Source organism: Selaginella moellendorffii, unplaced genomic scaffold (genome assembly GCF_000143415.4).
Source record: "Selaginella moellendorffii unplaced genomic scaffold, v1.0 SELMOscaffold_39, whole genome shotgun sequence".
NCBI lineage: Eukaryota > Viridiplantae > Streptophyta > Lycopodiopsida > Selaginellales > Selaginellaceae > Selaginella > Selaginella moellendorffii.
In genome coordinates, this window is record NW_003314300.1 from 1,549,039 (window position 1) to 1,564,288 (window position 15,250).

A 15,250-nucleotide genomic window follows, 5' to 3' on the forward strand; every position below is an offset into this window, starting at 1 on the left:
ACTCGTTCTTTTTAAAGCACGGATGGAGCCACGAGTCGACGACCTCGTAGGATGAAGTCTTATAGCTCTCCGAGTGGCCAGCGCCAAGTTACTGGAGGTACCTTGCTACCTCGTCTTTCCGGGATTGAAATGCAGGACTTGGATTTACAGTGTTCTCAAGACGGAGATCATCATCATCAGCAGCAGCAGCAGCAGCGACAGCGGCAGAGAAAGGAGGAGGAGGATTTTGTGAGTGTTGGATGCTCGGGACGATTGAGAAGCATCTTCACGAGAAAAGGGGTTTTCCAAGAGAAGCACAGTAGTGATGGATGGTGCTCGAGGCTGGTGAGGAGGCTCTTTGGAGGAGCTTCCACTTCCAGCACCTCTCCTTCGAATTCTGGAGAGGAACAACGATCCAGCTCGCAGTATCGACGTCTTCCATCCGAGCTCTTCGCGAAGGTTCGGGGCAACACTGTTTGGAAGGACAGGTTTGAAAGATTGACAAGCTTCGCAAAGCACGAGCACGATGATGATCGTGGAAAGGAATCAAGTGGCGTGACACCACTTTGGGAAAGACGAATGCTCGCTCCAATTCCAGTGCTCGAAATCCATAGATAACGACAAAAGGCAAAAAGGCCATTTTCAAAATAAAGCATATCCTAGAATATCACTTTTTCAATGTATTAGGGCTCTTCTATAAGTATATTCTAGCATATTTGACTTTCCAAATTATTAGGGTTCTTCGAAGGCATTTCGCTCGTTCCAACGCTCTATTCCTTCGCAGAGTAGCGATGATGTCCACAGGTGTGGCCTTGTTTCTTCTTACACTGGCCTCACTCCAGGGATCGCACAGCATTCTCACGAAAATGTGAGAGGAACTTCCAAAGAATGGGCGATGACGAGCGAGCGCCTCAAATCCAGCCTCGTGGGCGACCTCGACGCGCAGGGATTTGCCTCTCTCCTGCGAGAATGCGCGCGATCGCGGGACTTCGCCGAGGGATCTCTCGTCCACCAGCGGATAATCGCCTCGTCCCGCCACCGCCACGATCGATTCCTCCAAAACCTCGTCGTGAGGATGTATGGCGAGTGTGGCCGAGTGGATGAGGCGGCCAAGGTGTTCCATTCCATCGCCCGCAAGAATCTCTTCTCGTGGAGCTCCATGATCGCGGCCTTTGCCCAGAATGGGCATTCCACCGCGGCTGTGGAGCTCTACTCGGACATGATCCAGCGATCGGGGCTCCGCCCAGACAGCGTCGTCTTCGTCGCGCTGCTGGGCGCTCTTGATTCGCTCCAATCCATCCGGGAGATCCACGCGGAAATCATCTCGGCAGGGATCCACGGCGAGACGATCGTGGGCACCGCGATCGTCAACGCCTATGGCCGGCTGGGCAGCGTGGAAGAATCCCTCTCGGCGTTTCACTCGATCCTCGCCAAGGACGTGATCGCATGGAATTCGATCGTCGCGGTTCTCTCCCAGCATGGCGAGCTCGATCGAGCGCTAGAGCTCTATCGCAAGATGGATGAGAGCGCGGTGCCGCCGGATCGCATCACGCTAGCGAGCCTGCTGGACGGATGTGGGGGCGATCGTCCGCGAGAGCTTGAGATTGGGCGATTCATCGACAAAGAGAGCGTACGGAAGGCTCTCCGTGGTGACCCCGCAATAGACAACGCACTAATCCGGATGTACGGGCGGTGCCGGAGAGTAGAAGAGGCAAGAGCGGTGTTTGCGACCATGGGCTTGCGAAATCTTGCGTCGTGGAACGCGATCATTGCGGCAAATGCCCAGAATGGGTGTTTTACGGAGGCGATCGAAGCGCTGGAATCTATGATCCAGTTGAAGAGCGTTACGCCAGACCGGATGAGCTTCTCGGTGCTGCTAGATTCGTGCTGTGGGAGCGAGCACCTTGCGCATGGAGTGAAGATTCATGGATTGATCTTTCTGTGCGCGATCGATTCGGATCTTTTCCTTGACAACGCCTTGATCACGATGTACGGAAGATGTGGCAGCGTGGAGAGAGCGCAGAAGGTTTTCGCCGCGATGGAAGAGAGAGATCTTGTGTCATGGACTGCGATGATAGCAGCAAATGCCGCTAATGGGCATTTTCTGGCGAGTGTTCTTCTCTACCTCCGGATGATCCAAGAGGGTGTTCTTCCAGATAGAATCACTTATGCCACGCTTCTAGCCGGATGCTTGAAGCAGCGAGCTATCGATCCCGGGCGAATGATCCACGCCCACATCGAGAGCTTCTATGGCCGGAACATGGATCGAGACAACGTTCTTGGCAGCCACCTCGTCAATCTCTATCGCCGGTGTGGATCTCTCGAGGAAGCCAAGTCGGTGTTTGATCGCTTGGGCGATCCAGACGCCTCGTGCTGGAGCGCGATGATCGCGAGCTACGCGCAAAGCGGCTATGGATCCCAGGCGCTGGAGCTCTTCCAGCGGATGGATCGCCGTGGTATCGTGCCGGATCGCCTGGCATTCCTCTCGATCTTGAGCGTTTGCTCGAGCATCGATCTTGGCAGGCGATTCCACTCGCGGATCGCGGGCATGGATCGCGAGAATTCGATCGCGACGGCGCTCATCCAGATGTATGGGAGACTGGGATTCGTGGAAGAATCCAAAGGGGTCTTCGATCGATTGGAGAAAGAACAGGGCGATGGAGACGATCGCGACGTGGCGGTGTGGACAAGCCTGATCCAGGCCTACGCTCGCAACAATCGTCCCAGAGAAGCTCTCGAGATCTTCGCTGCGATGATGGATCACCGCTGCGAGCCCGACGCCGCGAGCTTCGCGAGCGCCATGGATGCGTGCTCGAGCCTCGGGGATTTGACGCTCGCGAGGAAGATCCACGCCCAGATAATCAGCCTCTCCTCGAATCCCCGCGAGGAGATCCAAATCCTCGCGACCAACGCGGCGATCGCCATGTATGGCAAGTGTAAGAGCTTGGAGGAGGCGAAGACCGCATTTGACCGGGCGATCCACGCGAAGAACACGGTCAACACCGCGACCTGGAACGCTATGATCGGCGCGTACGCCCAGAACGGGCATCCGGGCGCCGGGCTGGAGCTCTACCAGCAGATGAAATCGCAGGGAATCCAGCCGGATCGAGCGACGCTGGTGATCGCCCTGGACGCGGCCGCGATGATCGAGGAATTCGAACTGGGGCGAGACGTTCTCATCGATGGAGCGCTAGAATACGACGAGAGAGTAGCGACAGCAGTGATTGGGATGCTTGCGCGCAGTGGAAAGACGATTAGAGCCAAGAGGGTCTTCGATTCCATCCCGAGAAGAGATGGAATTTGCTGGTCCGCGATGGTCACAGCTTATGCCCAGAACGGGCATTCCATCTTGGCGCTAGAGCTCTTCTCGGAGATGGTGGTCGAGGGATTCGTCGCAGACAAGGCCGCGATCGTCTCCATCCTCGCAGCCTGCAGCCAAAGCGGCGATTTCCGCCGCGGGCGATCCTACTTCGCGTCGATGCAAGCCGATTTCAGCGTGGATCCAATCGCGGAGCACTACGCCTGCGTCGTCGATCTCTTCTCGCGGATTGGGTGGATCCGCGAGGCGCAAGAGCTCGCGAGAGAGATGCCCTTCAAGGCCGATCGAGCGGCGGCCATGGCGCTCCTTGCCGGGGGCCGGACAGGGGGCGTACGGAGCTTCCGCGGCGATGATCTTGGGGCGTCGCTGGATTGCGCTGCTCCGTACGTGCTTTTGTCCAACATTTACAAACAATCCGAGCTCTAAAAGTCAATGAAAGTCAATGGAAAGTCAACTCAGTCAATGACAAGCCAAATGAAGGTTTAGCATCTTATTTGTTTTTTTAATCCTTTTTAACTTTTTTCTCTTTGCTTCCAAATCAAGCTTCCTCTTTTTTTCCAAATATGATCGTGGGTGATTTGCTTAACCCATAATTATAGCATCTCAACAAAGTCAAGGATATTATCAATTTATCAGCCCATACTCAATCATCCCTCTTTTATGGTTTCCTGGTAGGTCGATCTCTCGACCATGGACAATGCTCGTTCCAGCCAGCGAGACGAGGAGGACGAGCTCCATCACAGTAAGAACTACGATGCCTACGTGATCAAGAAGCTCGCCACTAGTAGCAACACCACCATGATGCCAGGGATCAAAGTCTGGGGTATCGTCTTCTCCCTCTTGTTCTCCACACTCTTGCTCGTCCTCCTCCTCAATCCCAGCGCTCTTCGATCCCAAGACGTCTCGCTTGGAACATCTCCATCGCCACCCCGAGTGTCGCAATTCAAGCCCCTCCCTCACTACGATCTCACCGCCGTGCGCCCGCTCGACGCCCTCTCGCGCGTCCCAAGGATCCGCGCCCCCGGCGAGCAGCGCACCATCTCCATGGATCCATCGCCCAATTGCCTCAAGCACCCCTCCAACGGCGTCGACGACGATTGCTGGAACGCTCTCCGCCGCGACCAGTACCTGCGCGTGCTGGACGAGCTCTACGAGTCGCCAGACTCGGTGCTGGCGCGATTCAAGCCCGACGACAACTGGCAGATCTTCGATCTGATCACGCCCACGTACCGCTGCGACGCGAATTCCCTGCGGAGGGTCGGGGTCCCGGGAGATGGCGGGAAATGGGTGTGTGGGCCAATTAGGGTTCTTGGGCCCAAATGCGTGATCTTCTCGCTGGGATCGAACAACCAGTTTGATTTCGAGGAGGCGATCGACGCGCACACGGGCGGCGAGTGTGAGATCCACACTTTCGACTGCACGGGGGTGTGGTCCAATCCACACACCAAGTTCCATCCATGGTGTTTCGGGGGAGAGGATAAAACTGATGAAAATGGGAGGATTTTCAAGAGGCTGAGCACTGCCGCGAGAGAGATTGGCGTGACGAGCATCTCGCTGCTCAAGATGGACATCGAGCTCGCGGAATTCGACGTGTTCGAGGGATTGAAATTCGAGGACGAGGTAGGGAAAGCTCTTGCAAAGTTTGGAAACCTTCTTGAGCTGCCACCTTTGCAGGGCTTCTTGCCGGATCAAATCCTCTTCGAGCTCCACACATTTGGGTACCCCGCGACGAGCAAGCACAAGGACGATTGGCCTCGCACGGTCATGGATCTCGTGCGAGACATCGATGCCATGGGCTATAGCTTTGCATTCGAGGAGAGAAACTTGGGATGGAGTAAGTTACGCTGCCACCTTTCCTCAATCTCGCTGATAGTATATGGTTTTACTTCGATCTCCGTGATAGATATAGTTTCTAAATCTTTGCCGAAATTTTTTGCTTGCTTGCAGTCAAATGCTGCGAGTACGTGATTGTCCGCGACAGACCCTCCACGATCAACCCCAAGAACAACACATGGCACGACTAGGGCATGTGACATCTACCAGCTTTTACTATCTTGTAATGGCATCGTGGATACATTGGTATTCCAAACTTAAGACAGAAATCAATAACAAGAACCAAAACCAAGAAAAATAATTTATTAGAATTGAGCAATAAATTTGAGCATTATCTTTTAATCTGTTGTCCATTCTCGAATTTTAGTCAATGAAACAACGACCGTTTTTTCAGCTTTTTTCGGTTCCGTACAATAACGTGCTCACTGCAAGCCGCTGGATGAAACAAAATAGAAGAAAAACAAAATTTAGAACTCACACGTGAAAGAATTACAGAGACTTACGGCAAAAGAGGTTCTTCTCCTGGAATGCAAAGCTATAGCCCATCTCATCGATGTCTCGAACAAGATCCATGATCGTTCGAGGCCAATCGCTCTTGTGCTTGCTCGTTTTCGTCGGGTAGAACAGTGTGTGGAGCTCAAACAGGATCTGGTCAGGCAAGAACTCCTGTAGAGTGTAGCCAAAACATAGCTCGATCAACACAACTATGATCTAAGATGGAATTACTAAGAACAAGAGCTTACCTCCTCCTCGAATTTAAACCCCTCAAACACCTCATACTCGCCATGCTCGATGTCCATCTTGAGCAGCGAGATGCTCGTCACTCCAATCTCTCTCGCGGCAGTGCTCAGCCTCTTGAAAGTCCTCCCATTTTCATCCTTTCCATCGAATCCCCCTAGACACCACGGATGGAAGCTCGTCTTTGGGTTGGACCACTCCCCCGTGCAATCGAACGTGTGGATCTCACACTCGCCATTCGTGTGTGCATGGATCGCCTCCTCGAAGTCGAACTGGTTGTTCGATCCCAGCGAGAAGACCACGCACTTGGGGCCGACAACTCGGATCGGCCCGCACAGCCACTTGCCGCCATCGCCGGAAGCTCCGATCCTCTGCAGGGAGTTTGCGTCGCAGTGGTACGTGGGCGTGATGAGATCGAATATCTGCCAGTTGGAGTTGGGCTTGAATCGCTCCAGCTCCTCGTCCGGGGATTGGTAGAGCTCGTCCAGGGTGCGCAGGTACTGATCCCGCCGGAGAGCGTTCCAGCAATCGTCGTCGATCCCGTTGGAGGGAAGCTTGAGGCAGCTGGGCTGTGGCAAAGCGTCGCTGGTGGAGTTTCGGATCCGGGGGATTCTGGAGAGGGCGCGGTTTGGGTCGACTCTGGGAGGGACCTGGTAGCTGGCGATGGCTTCCCGGATGGCGATGAGATCCTCAGGCGCCCTGGGACGAAGATTGGAGAGGAGGAAGAGATTGAAAGAAGAGGAGTTCTCCTTGAGCAAGAGGATGAGTCCGCAAGAAGCGATCAAGAGGGCGATGATCCATGACGGTCGCATTGCTGGGTTGGGAGAGACGTGCCTAAGAATCAAAACAAGAAAAATTAAGTGCACCGACTATTTGAATGGTCGCTCTTTTCGCTCTTTTTTCCGATTTATTATATTTCACATTAAGAATATTCTTTGCTTTGTGCTCAAGCTCGATAATTAATATGATTATATTTAAGATTCCTTTTCCTTTTTCACACTATAATTTTGGATTAGGGTCGTCACCCTTAAAGCAAATGGATCATCTGGCGATAAGATATGGCGCGGCAAGTGGAACGCTTGGAGCTTCGATCGATCGCAATCTTAGGCGATGCGTGAGAGTGAAAGCTTGTTCACAATCTGGCGTATCTCCACTGAGGAAGGAATTCGAGTCGTGGGCTTTGATCCACAACAAGCGGTACAAGGATTCCCAAGAAAAGGAGCAACGATTTGAGATCTTCAAGAAGACCTGGCTGTGGGTGGAAAGGATGAACGCCGAGGAGAGTAGCTGCCGATTTGGCGTGAATTACTTCTCGGATCTTCTTCCGGAAGAACTCGCTAGCTTCACAAACTACGAGTGACATAGCTTTCCAAGAACTGGTGTAACCACAATAGGTATATCAAACTTCTTATTCTATTCTTAAAGTCTTCGGACTTTTAAACCCTAAAAACTCTTACAATGCCAGGTCCACTATGGATCGTAGTGCTCCTGGTCGGTTCTAGCACTCTCATCCTCCTCTTCAGGCAAAACTCCATCGCTTCATTCACAATGATCCTCTCCAAGTTCCCTACCACAAGATCCCAAGACTTCAAGATCCCTCCAAGAGTCGATCCAACCCAGGCCCTTTCCAGAGTTCCCCGGATCCGAAGCTCCATCAGCGACGCCACGCGATCGCGCAATTGCCTCTGGCACCCCTCCAATGGGGTCGACGATGACTGCTGGAACGCTCTCCGGCGGGATCAGTACCTGCGCAGCCTGGACGAGCTCTACCAATCCCCGGACGAGGAGCTGGATCGATTCAAGCCCAACTCCAACTGGCAGATATTCGATCTCATCACGCCCACGTACCACTGCGACGCGAACTCCCTGCAGAGGATCGGAGCTTCCGGCGATGGCGGCAAGTGGCTCTGTGGTCCGATCCGAGTCCTCGGCCCCAAGTGCGTGATCTTCTCGCTGGGATCAAACAACCAGTTCGATTTCGAGGAGGCGATCCACGCACACACGAATGGCGAGTGTGAGATCCACACTTTCGATTGCACGGGGCAGTGGTCCAACCCAAAGACGAGCTTCCATCCGTGGTGTCTCGGGGGAATCGATGGAAAGGATGAACATGGCAGGATTTTCAAGAGGCTTAGCACTGCCGCGAGAGAGATTGGAGTGACGAGCATCTCTCTTCTCAAGATGGACATCGAGCATGGCGAGTATGAGGTGTTCGAGGGGTTTAAATCCGAGAACGAGGTAAGCTTCCATGGTTCTTGGCGTGAAGATTTCTAGTTGAGTTTTGAGTTGTTTGCCAACTTTTTCTCGAGTTTCTTGCATGCCGTACAGGAGTTCTTGCCCGACCAGATCCTGTTTGAGCTCCACACAATATATTATCCGTCGAAAACGAGCAAGCACAAAGACGATTGGCCGCGAACAATCATGGATCTCGTCCGAGACATTGACGCCATGGGGTATAGCTTTGCATTCCAGGAGAAAAATTTGGTATCCAGTAAGTCTTGGAGTTTGATCATCTTACACAACTCTAAAGTTTCATTTCTTGCGTTTTGCAGCGTGTTGCACTGAGTACGTCATCGTACGGGACAGGCCCAAACAAATGTGATATGCTAAGCATATTTACTTCCCGGAGAGGAAATACTGGAGTCTTGCATTGGTTGCTCTGTGACCCTGAAACGAGCTAGCCAAGATCGATGAGCTCAAATCTCGGATGGGCCTGGGCGAGGATATCATGCTCATTGTCGATGGCGCCGTCAAGAATACTATAAACTTTAAAAGGTGGCGATCCTTTAGGGTTTTTAGGGCTTGTCGGAAGAGATGAAGTACACGAAATTGGGGAGCACGGGCTTAGAGGTGAGTTCTTTGGGTTTTGGGGGAGCACCGCTTGGGAGCGTCTTCGGGCCCGTGAGCGAGGAATCGGCAATCGAGAGCGTCCGTGAGGCGATTCGCCTTGGCATCAATTTCTTTGATGTTTCTCCGTAAGAAACACGGAGCTTCTTCTAAGTTTCTAAAGTGGAAGATTGATCTTTCCTCCAGATGCTATGGCAACGCAGAGACAGTCCTGGGAAGAGCTCTCGAGTCCATTCCCAGGGAGAAGTTTGTCGTCTCCACCAAGTGTGGAAGATACAGCGATGGCTTCGACTTTAGCGCGCAGCGAGTGCTCAAGAGCGTCGACGAGAGCTTGGAGCGATTAAAGCTGGACTACATCGACATCATCCACTGCCATGACATCGAATTCGGCTCGCTCGATCAAGTAAGATAGCTTAGCAAAAGTCTTATCTGGAACGATACCTCTCTTCCCAGGTGATCTCCGAGACGATCCCAGCGCTGCTTGGCTTGAAACGACAAGGCAAAGTCCGCTTCATTGGAATGAGCGGACTTCCACTGGCCATCTTTCGCTACGTCTTGGACAGAGTCGAGCCTGGAACAATCGACGTTATTCTATCATACTGCCACTACTCCCTCAACGATTCCTCGCTCGAGGGTCTAATTCCGTACCTCAAGGACAAAGGAGTCGGGATCATCACTGCTTCGCCACTCGCCATGGGATTACTCACGGAGTCTGGTCCTCCGCAGTGGCATCCAGCGCCGGAAGAAATCAAGGTACTGCTAAGTTATAGAACTTCGGTGTGGAAACCTTTCTTCTTCTTTTTCGTAGGAAGCTTGCGCCAAGGCTGCTACTCACTGCAAACTCAAGGGTCAGAACATCTCGGAGATGGCATTGAAGTTCTCCCTCTCAAATCCAGATATCGCAATCACTCTAGTTGGAATGTGTACTACCCAGCAAGTCCACGAGAACATCAAGGCAATGGACAATCTCGAAAGGAGCTCTGTGGACTGCGAGAACATTCTTGACGAAGTGAAAGAGATTCTCGCTCCTATCAAGAACAAAACGTGGCCCTGCGGAAGACCAGAGAACAACTGAGAAGACCAAGCTCGTCAAATCTTACCTTCAAAATAATTTTCTAGCTGAAGTAAGTTCTTTGCTGCTTTTATGATATCTAGCAACTTGCACTAAAAACCTGGAGAATTGCCAAACATTAACGACGGCTAACAGAATAAGAACAAGCAAACCTGTACAACATTGTGGATTGTGATGTTGAGGTACTGAGCCCGAATCGATTGCTTAAACACGGTCACCTGAATCCAATCTCTCGTAAGGCGAAAATATGTGACGTTGAATTCACCTTGGACAGGACGATGACTGCTCCTGGCACAATGTCCCTGCCGAACTCAGTCTCGGCAAGCACTCTCTTGTGGACGGTTCCACCAATCGTGCCTGTCGGATCCTACTCCAGGAACTTTGCTCAAATTATGTTTTCTTTCCATGACGACTGTACCTTGAGTGTCACAAAAGCGTCTCCGCATCCATTTGGAGTACACGATTGGATTATCGCAAGCAGCTGATCGAGAAAACCATGTAAACTACGGGGTAAAGAAGATGGTCGTCCAGATAATGGCAATATAGTTTACCTGGGGAATACGTTCGACACAAGGGGATGACTTGATATGGCTGATTGTGGAATCACGGCGTGAGTACTTCACTGTCGTGGAAATCAAGTCATGAAAGAGAGAGAAGAAAGAAACAAGATGAGCTTACCCGGATCAATCTCGCCGATCTGACAGTAGCGAAGGGCCGCCAGCCACGCAGAACTTCTAAAGTCCGAGTGATCAAAAGGATTTTCTTTGCGCGAAACTTCGCAAGGCTCTGATCGTTTTATGCCCAGCTGCATGGCCCCGGCTGGTCCTGGAATCGTGTAAGCAAGCTTTTGTGACTTTGCTCCAAAAATCTCTGGAGCATCAAAGTCGTTTTCTAAGCTCCGTTGTGGAGGTTCTTCGTCGGCTCTTGCAGGACTGCTGGCAACGTTGAGAGTCCTTGGCACAGTCCAGTCAAGACTATCCTCCATGTCCAGGAAATCCAAGAACATCGGCTCCTCTGATGCGGTCTTGGCTTTCTTCTGGACGTTACCTTGATCGTTTTCTCGCAAAGATCGCTTGGCACTCGTGCCTAAGATCCTTGCGCTCTCTCCAAGGCCGAAATCCCGGAAATCAGAGCGGCTCGAGCTTGGATTTTCTGGAAGAGGCGAGACTGCCCGATCGCTACCCGCAAAACCCTGACGGAAATCTGGAGTTGTTGCTGGCGCTGCCGTGCCAGCTGCTGCGATCGAATCACTGACCTCTGCTCGATCGCCATTCTTGAGGAACTCGCCAAGATCGAAGTCTACCTCAAAATCTTCGAGATCCATAAAAACCCTAACCCCCAAAAAAGATGCAAGAGAATATCCAGTTTTCAAAAAGATGCCAGAGAATATCCACTTTATGATCCTGACACAGCATCCATGTGGCTTGAGCTTGTCCTGCCACGTAGGCGAGGGCTAGAAAGGCGCTCTTTTTTCTTTTTTCTCTTTTCTCGGGCGATAGTAGAATGCTGGATTGATTGTTTCCATTCGATGCCCTAGTTTCAATCCTTCCATAGCTCTTCGCCTGGAAGAATCGTCGGCATCGTCATCCGTGGTCGCGGCGCCATCGACCACAGCAATCCAGGTGAGATTTCGCCGGATCCGTCCAGCAGCAGCGGCATTGGGCAGCATTTCGTGTTGCGATCCGGGGAGGTGCAGCTGTAGGGTTTATAGCGCTTTGCCAGGTTTTTCACACAGGGAATGGATCTCTAGAAAGGATTTCCAGCACTCGAGCAGCATATCTTTGAGAAGGAGAATGGTTTCCAGTGCTCTATCGCCGGGGGATGATTTGCCAGACGAGTATGAGAAGGATGATCCTTCAAAGAAGGCCATGCCCAGAAGAGCTGGGATTATTTTGCATCCTACTTCATTGCCTGGACCGCATGGGATTGGAGACCTTGGTCCAGACGCTTTTAGATTTCTCGATTGGCTCGAGTCTACTGGATGTCGCATTTGGCAGGTATTCTAGCTCTTTGTTTCGTTTGTCTTTGAATCATTCACTTATAGGAGCTCAAGTTTTTGTTCTCGTAGGTTCTGCCATTGGTACCTCCTGGGAGAAAAGCCGGAGAGGATGGATCGCATTACGCTGGACAAGTAAGCGGCGTTTTTCTTTCATCCGAGTTCTTATGTTTTGCGATTGACAGGATGCTAACTGCGGGAATACTCTTCTGATCTCGCTGACTGAACTCGTCAAAGATAGTCTTCTGGAAGAAGAAGATATTCCTGAGGCTATGTAAGCTGGCTTCTTTTCTTCCTTCGGAAATGACTTGTTGCTTACAGACCTGTCGAGAAAATTAACTATGAAGCTGTAGCCGAGCTCAAGGATCCACTGATTCAAAAGGTCTGCCAGTTTCGTTTGCATCACCGCTTTATTCTTTCCCGTTGTTTCATAGGCTGCAAAGAATTTGGTGCAAAATGGAGGTTCGTTGAAGAAGGATCTCGAAACTTTTCGAAAGAGCCCCCAAATTGCATGTAAGTCCATGTTGTGCTTTTTAATGGATGCTCTAATCATGCACCAAATGTAGCCTGGCTGGAAGAAGCTGCTTTATTTGCAGCTATAGATTCACATCTCGATGACGGAGCCTGGTGGCTATGGCCAGAGCTCTACGAGATAGAAACCCTTCGGCACTAGATAAAGCTCGGAAAGAGCATAAAGACTTTGTAAGAACAAAGTGCTAGTTGTTCTAGTTCTAACTCGTTCTATTACAGATTGACGTTTTTATTGCGCAACAATTTTTGTTTCAAAAGCAGTGGCAAGCTTTGCATACGTACACAAATGAAAGAGGAATCAAGATTATTGGCGACATGCCGATTTACGTAGGAGGCCATAGTGCTGATGTTTGGGTCCTTCGGACACAGTTTATGATGGTACGCTTCCATTTTCTTTCTCAAATACAAGGAAGAACTCAATATCTCGCAGGACGAAAATACATGCGAACCAGTTCTAGTTAGCGGTGGTCCAAATATTTTTAACTTGTCTTTTAGTAATTTTCCAGCCCTTTATACAACTGGAAAGCGATGGCAAACGATGGCTACAAGTGGTGGACCTCAAGAATGAGGCGTGCTTTTAAGCTTTATGACGAGTTTCGAATCGATTACTTCCGTGGGCTTGCAGGATGCTGGTTATGTCTAAAAGAAGACTGCATATCGAGATTTTTGCTGACATTTTTACGTTGCTTAAACAGCTCGCTAGAAAGTGATGCCGAAGACCTGGTATATCCTTTTGAAAGAGAAGGTAGCGCTCATGCTAAGCGCAGGGTGTCATAACGAGTGATGAGTTTTTAGTTGTTGGGCCTGACCGTTTGGTGGGCTGGACCAGTTAGGTTAAACGGAATCTAAGGAGGGTTTTTGGCAAAAGGGGGGATTGACAAGCGGGTGTTCACACTTAGGTTCCTGGATTGTCATCCTTGTTTCTAGGAGTCACATTTTCAATCGCTACAACAGTCACCTGGATCCAAGACAAATCTCTCGTAAAACGAAATGATGTACAATTCACCTTGGACAGGAGGATGATTGCTCTGAACTCAGCGCAAGCACTCAGGAACTTAGTGCAGTAGTAAGCACAGTGTAAACGCGCGCCGGATCTCTTGTGAGGCGTCTCTTAGGGTTTTTGGTTGAGATGTGTGCCAAGCGTAGCCGCGATTATGTCACGGTAGAGGAAGCAAGGGAGGCGGTGAAGACCATCCTCGACATGAATGAAGACGATGTCTTCATCAAAGGCAAGTCCACTCTCCTGCCATATCCAGGCATAGGAGACCCGGTTAATAGGCCTCCGGTGGAGCTCAACTACGTGGGTCGCGGGAACACGTTGTTTGAGCTCCTGGGCACCTGGATTTCTGGTCGTGAGGTTTTGATCGTCGGTCCCAAGGGCATTGGGAAGTCATCCGACTTTCGAGCCATGGCGTGTGTTCTCTACAAGTGGCTCAACACTCCCGACGACGAGGAGAATCGAGAGAAGCGCATGCATCTCCAGTTGCGTGAGGGTGTGAAGTACCGGCCAGTTTTTCTGTGGGCAGAGACGTTCCTGATCGATCATGTAGAGGCAACCAAGAACGCGCTTCTCTTCTCATATCTTGTGGACGAGATCAGGCAAGTCGACGGCTGGCAAGAGACTGAAGCTGCCATCGCGAGCATCGTGTCGATGGAGGAGGCGCTTGGGTTTATCAAGGAGCGCAAGAAGAACAAAGCAGAAGTGTTTTACTTCTTTATAGACGGAGGCGAGGCACTTGATCCAAGTGATTTCCTTGGGAAGCCAGTGTATGACCACGATGCAAAGTCTGCAGCGAAGAAGGATCTGCGCGTCCTTTTGAGCGCGGGTACAAGAATTTGTTGGTGCACTAGTCCGAAAGCAGGTATTTTAAGCAGGAAGAATCAATTGCCATCGTTCACTTATAAACGCCAGAAAGCTGTCTTTGACGAGGTAAGAAGCTGCCAATATTTTGTTCATGGGTTTCATGCTTGAAAGCTTTGTTTCAGGAAGAGTATTCCACCTTCTCTGGAAATTGCGTGCTTGGTAAACTTCCAGCTCGTCGTTCCAGCATCGAATACTACACTGGACTCGTCCCGCTTTTCCTTGATGCTATGTCCGCCTGCTGCGAGACTGTTCTTCGAGACTTGGCGCTCGCTGAAAGTGACACACTTGCAGGCATGCCGTCGTGGATGCAATATGGTCGAAGGAAGACTTTACAAGCAACCGATGAAATGATAACGATGTTGAACGACGAAGATGAGTATTGGGATCGCGTTCTACGGGCCTTTACCCAACACAGTGAGATTGATGAGGTGCGGAAAAAGGCCAGTAAGATACAAGTACGAGGTGCGTGCAGAACAGATGCAGACATAGCACGTCTGGACCCGAGTTACGTTCTTGACGCCAGCACGGGGGAGTACTGCTCCAGCTACATCAAGAGGATCTACTTGAATGTGGTGCGCGAGAAAGAAGACAGTGAAACACTAATGTTTCACTAGTTTGCTTTGATTTTATCATAAAAGACCTCTTTAACCTAATGTAAAACATCCTTATATACAGTATTAATTGTAAAATTGTGCTGTTTTGAATCTGCCCGGATATTTGATTGCATTGGAATTTCCTTGCGATCAGATGGCTCTATCCATCTTGAATGGGTCTGACAGCATAACTGTGATGTGTTGGATAAAGGATTATCCCTTTGAATTGCCCGCAATTTATCCCTTTCAAGGGATATATTTAACTTTCTTATTTTAATAATAAGTCTTGGGTAGTCTTTTTGGAGTCAAGGCCCTAGCACCAAATTGTTCCTTTGTCCCTCTGGGTTGGATAGTTAAGGAGTTGGGAGTGGCTACCATGCAATCCATTGAGCTCGATACCCATTGTTATACCCATGTAGCCTTGAAATTGAGTACAAATTGCACCAGAGTTCACCATTGTTTTTGTTGAACTAAAGAA

At 50.6% G+C, this 15,250-nt stretch overlaps 6 protein-coding genes and 1 pseudogene across 8 annotated transcripts; 5 read left to right on the forward strand and 2 right to left on the reverse strand.

Moving 5' to 3' along the window:
* The first annotated feature begins 51 nt into the window (after positions 1-51).
* LOC9659610 (pentatricopeptide repeat-containing protein At4g04370) lies at positions 52-3,724 on the forward strand. The gene is made up of 2 exons (XM_002978940.2): positions 52-576; positions 764-3,724. Exons 1-2 carry the CDS (start codon positions 52-54, stop codon positions 3,722-3,724), a joined length of 3,486 nt encoding a protein of 1,161 aa, XP_002978986.2.
* A 231-nt stretch (positions 3,725-3,955) lies between these two features.
* On the forward strand, positions 3,956-8,202 carry LOC112349514. Of its 2 annotated transcripts, XM_024684085.1 has the most exons (3): positions 3,956-4,918; positions 4,973-5,132; positions 5,246-5,473. In XM_024684085.1, the coding sequence occupies exons 1-3, from the start codon at positions 3,989-3,991 to the stop codon at positions 5,320-5,322; spliced, it is 1,167 nt and encodes a 388-aa protein (XP_024539853.1). In that variant the 5' UTR covers positions 3,956-3,988; the 3' UTR covers positions 5,323-5,473. The 2 variants fall into 2 exon arrangements, with proteins under 2 accessions (XP_024539853.1, XP_024539854.1); XM_024684086.1 differs by lacking the exons at positions 4,973-5,132; positions 5,246-5,473 and adding an exon at positions 8,057-8,202 and having other exon boundaries at positions 3,956-4,867.
* Positions 5,433-6,716, reverse strand: LOC9659611. The gene is made up of 3 exons (XM_002979059.2): positions 5,875-6,716; positions 5,635-5,797; positions 5,433-5,566 (listed from the first exon to the last, which is right to left on the reverse strand). The coding sequence occupies exons 1-3, from the start codon at positions 6,679-6,681 to the stop codon at positions 5,499-5,501; spliced, it is 1,038 nt and encodes a 345-aa protein (XP_002979105.1). The 5' UTR covers positions 6,682-6,716; the 3' UTR covers positions 5,433-5,498.
* A 449-nt stretch (positions 8,203-8,651) lies between the features above and the next one.
* On the forward strand, positions 8,652-9,967 carry LOC9660141 (L-galactose dehydrogenase). 2 transcript variants are annotated; one of them, XM_024684066.1, is made up of 5 exons: positions 8,652-8,844; positions 8,903-9,119; positions 9,170-9,469; positions 9,525-9,840; positions 9,924-9,967. In XM_024684066.1, the coding sequence occupies exons 1-4, from the start codon at positions 8,684-8,686 to the stop codon at positions 9,789-9,791; spliced, it is 945 nt and encodes a 314-aa protein (XP_024539834.1). In that variant the 5' UTR covers positions 8,652-8,683; the 3' UTR covers positions 9,792-9,840; positions 9,924-9,967. The 2 variants fall into 2 exon arrangements, with proteins under 2 accessions (XP_024539834.1, XP_002978987.1); XM_002978941.2 differs by having other exon boundaries at positions 9,525-9,945.
* LOC9659612 lies at positions 9,822-11,112 on the reverse strand. Its single transcript, XM_002979060.2, has 6 exons — positions 10,467-11,112; positions 10,340-10,410; positions 10,207-10,269; positions 10,054-10,155; positions 9,941-10,006; positions 9,822-9,888 (listed from the first exon to the last, which is right to left on the reverse strand). The coding sequence occupies exons 1-6, from the start codon at positions 11,110-11,112 to the stop codon at positions 9,868-9,870; spliced, it is 969 nt and encodes a 322-aa protein (XP_002979106.1). The 3' UTR covers positions 9,822-9,867.
* A 178-nt stretch (positions 11,113-11,290) lies between these two features.
* Positions 11,291-13,396, forward strand: LOC112340427 (annotated as a pseudogene).
* Positions 13,112-14,868, forward strand: LOC9660142. Its single transcript, XM_024684073.1, has 2 exons — positions 13,112-14,245; positions 14,302-14,868. Exons 1-2 carry the CDS (start codon positions 13,445-13,447, stop codon positions 14,791-14,793), a joined length of 1,293 nt encoding a protein of 430 aa, XP_024539841.1. The 5' UTR covers positions 13,112-13,444; the 3' UTR covers positions 14,794-14,868.
* Positions 14,869-15,250: the final 382 nt, after the last annotated feature.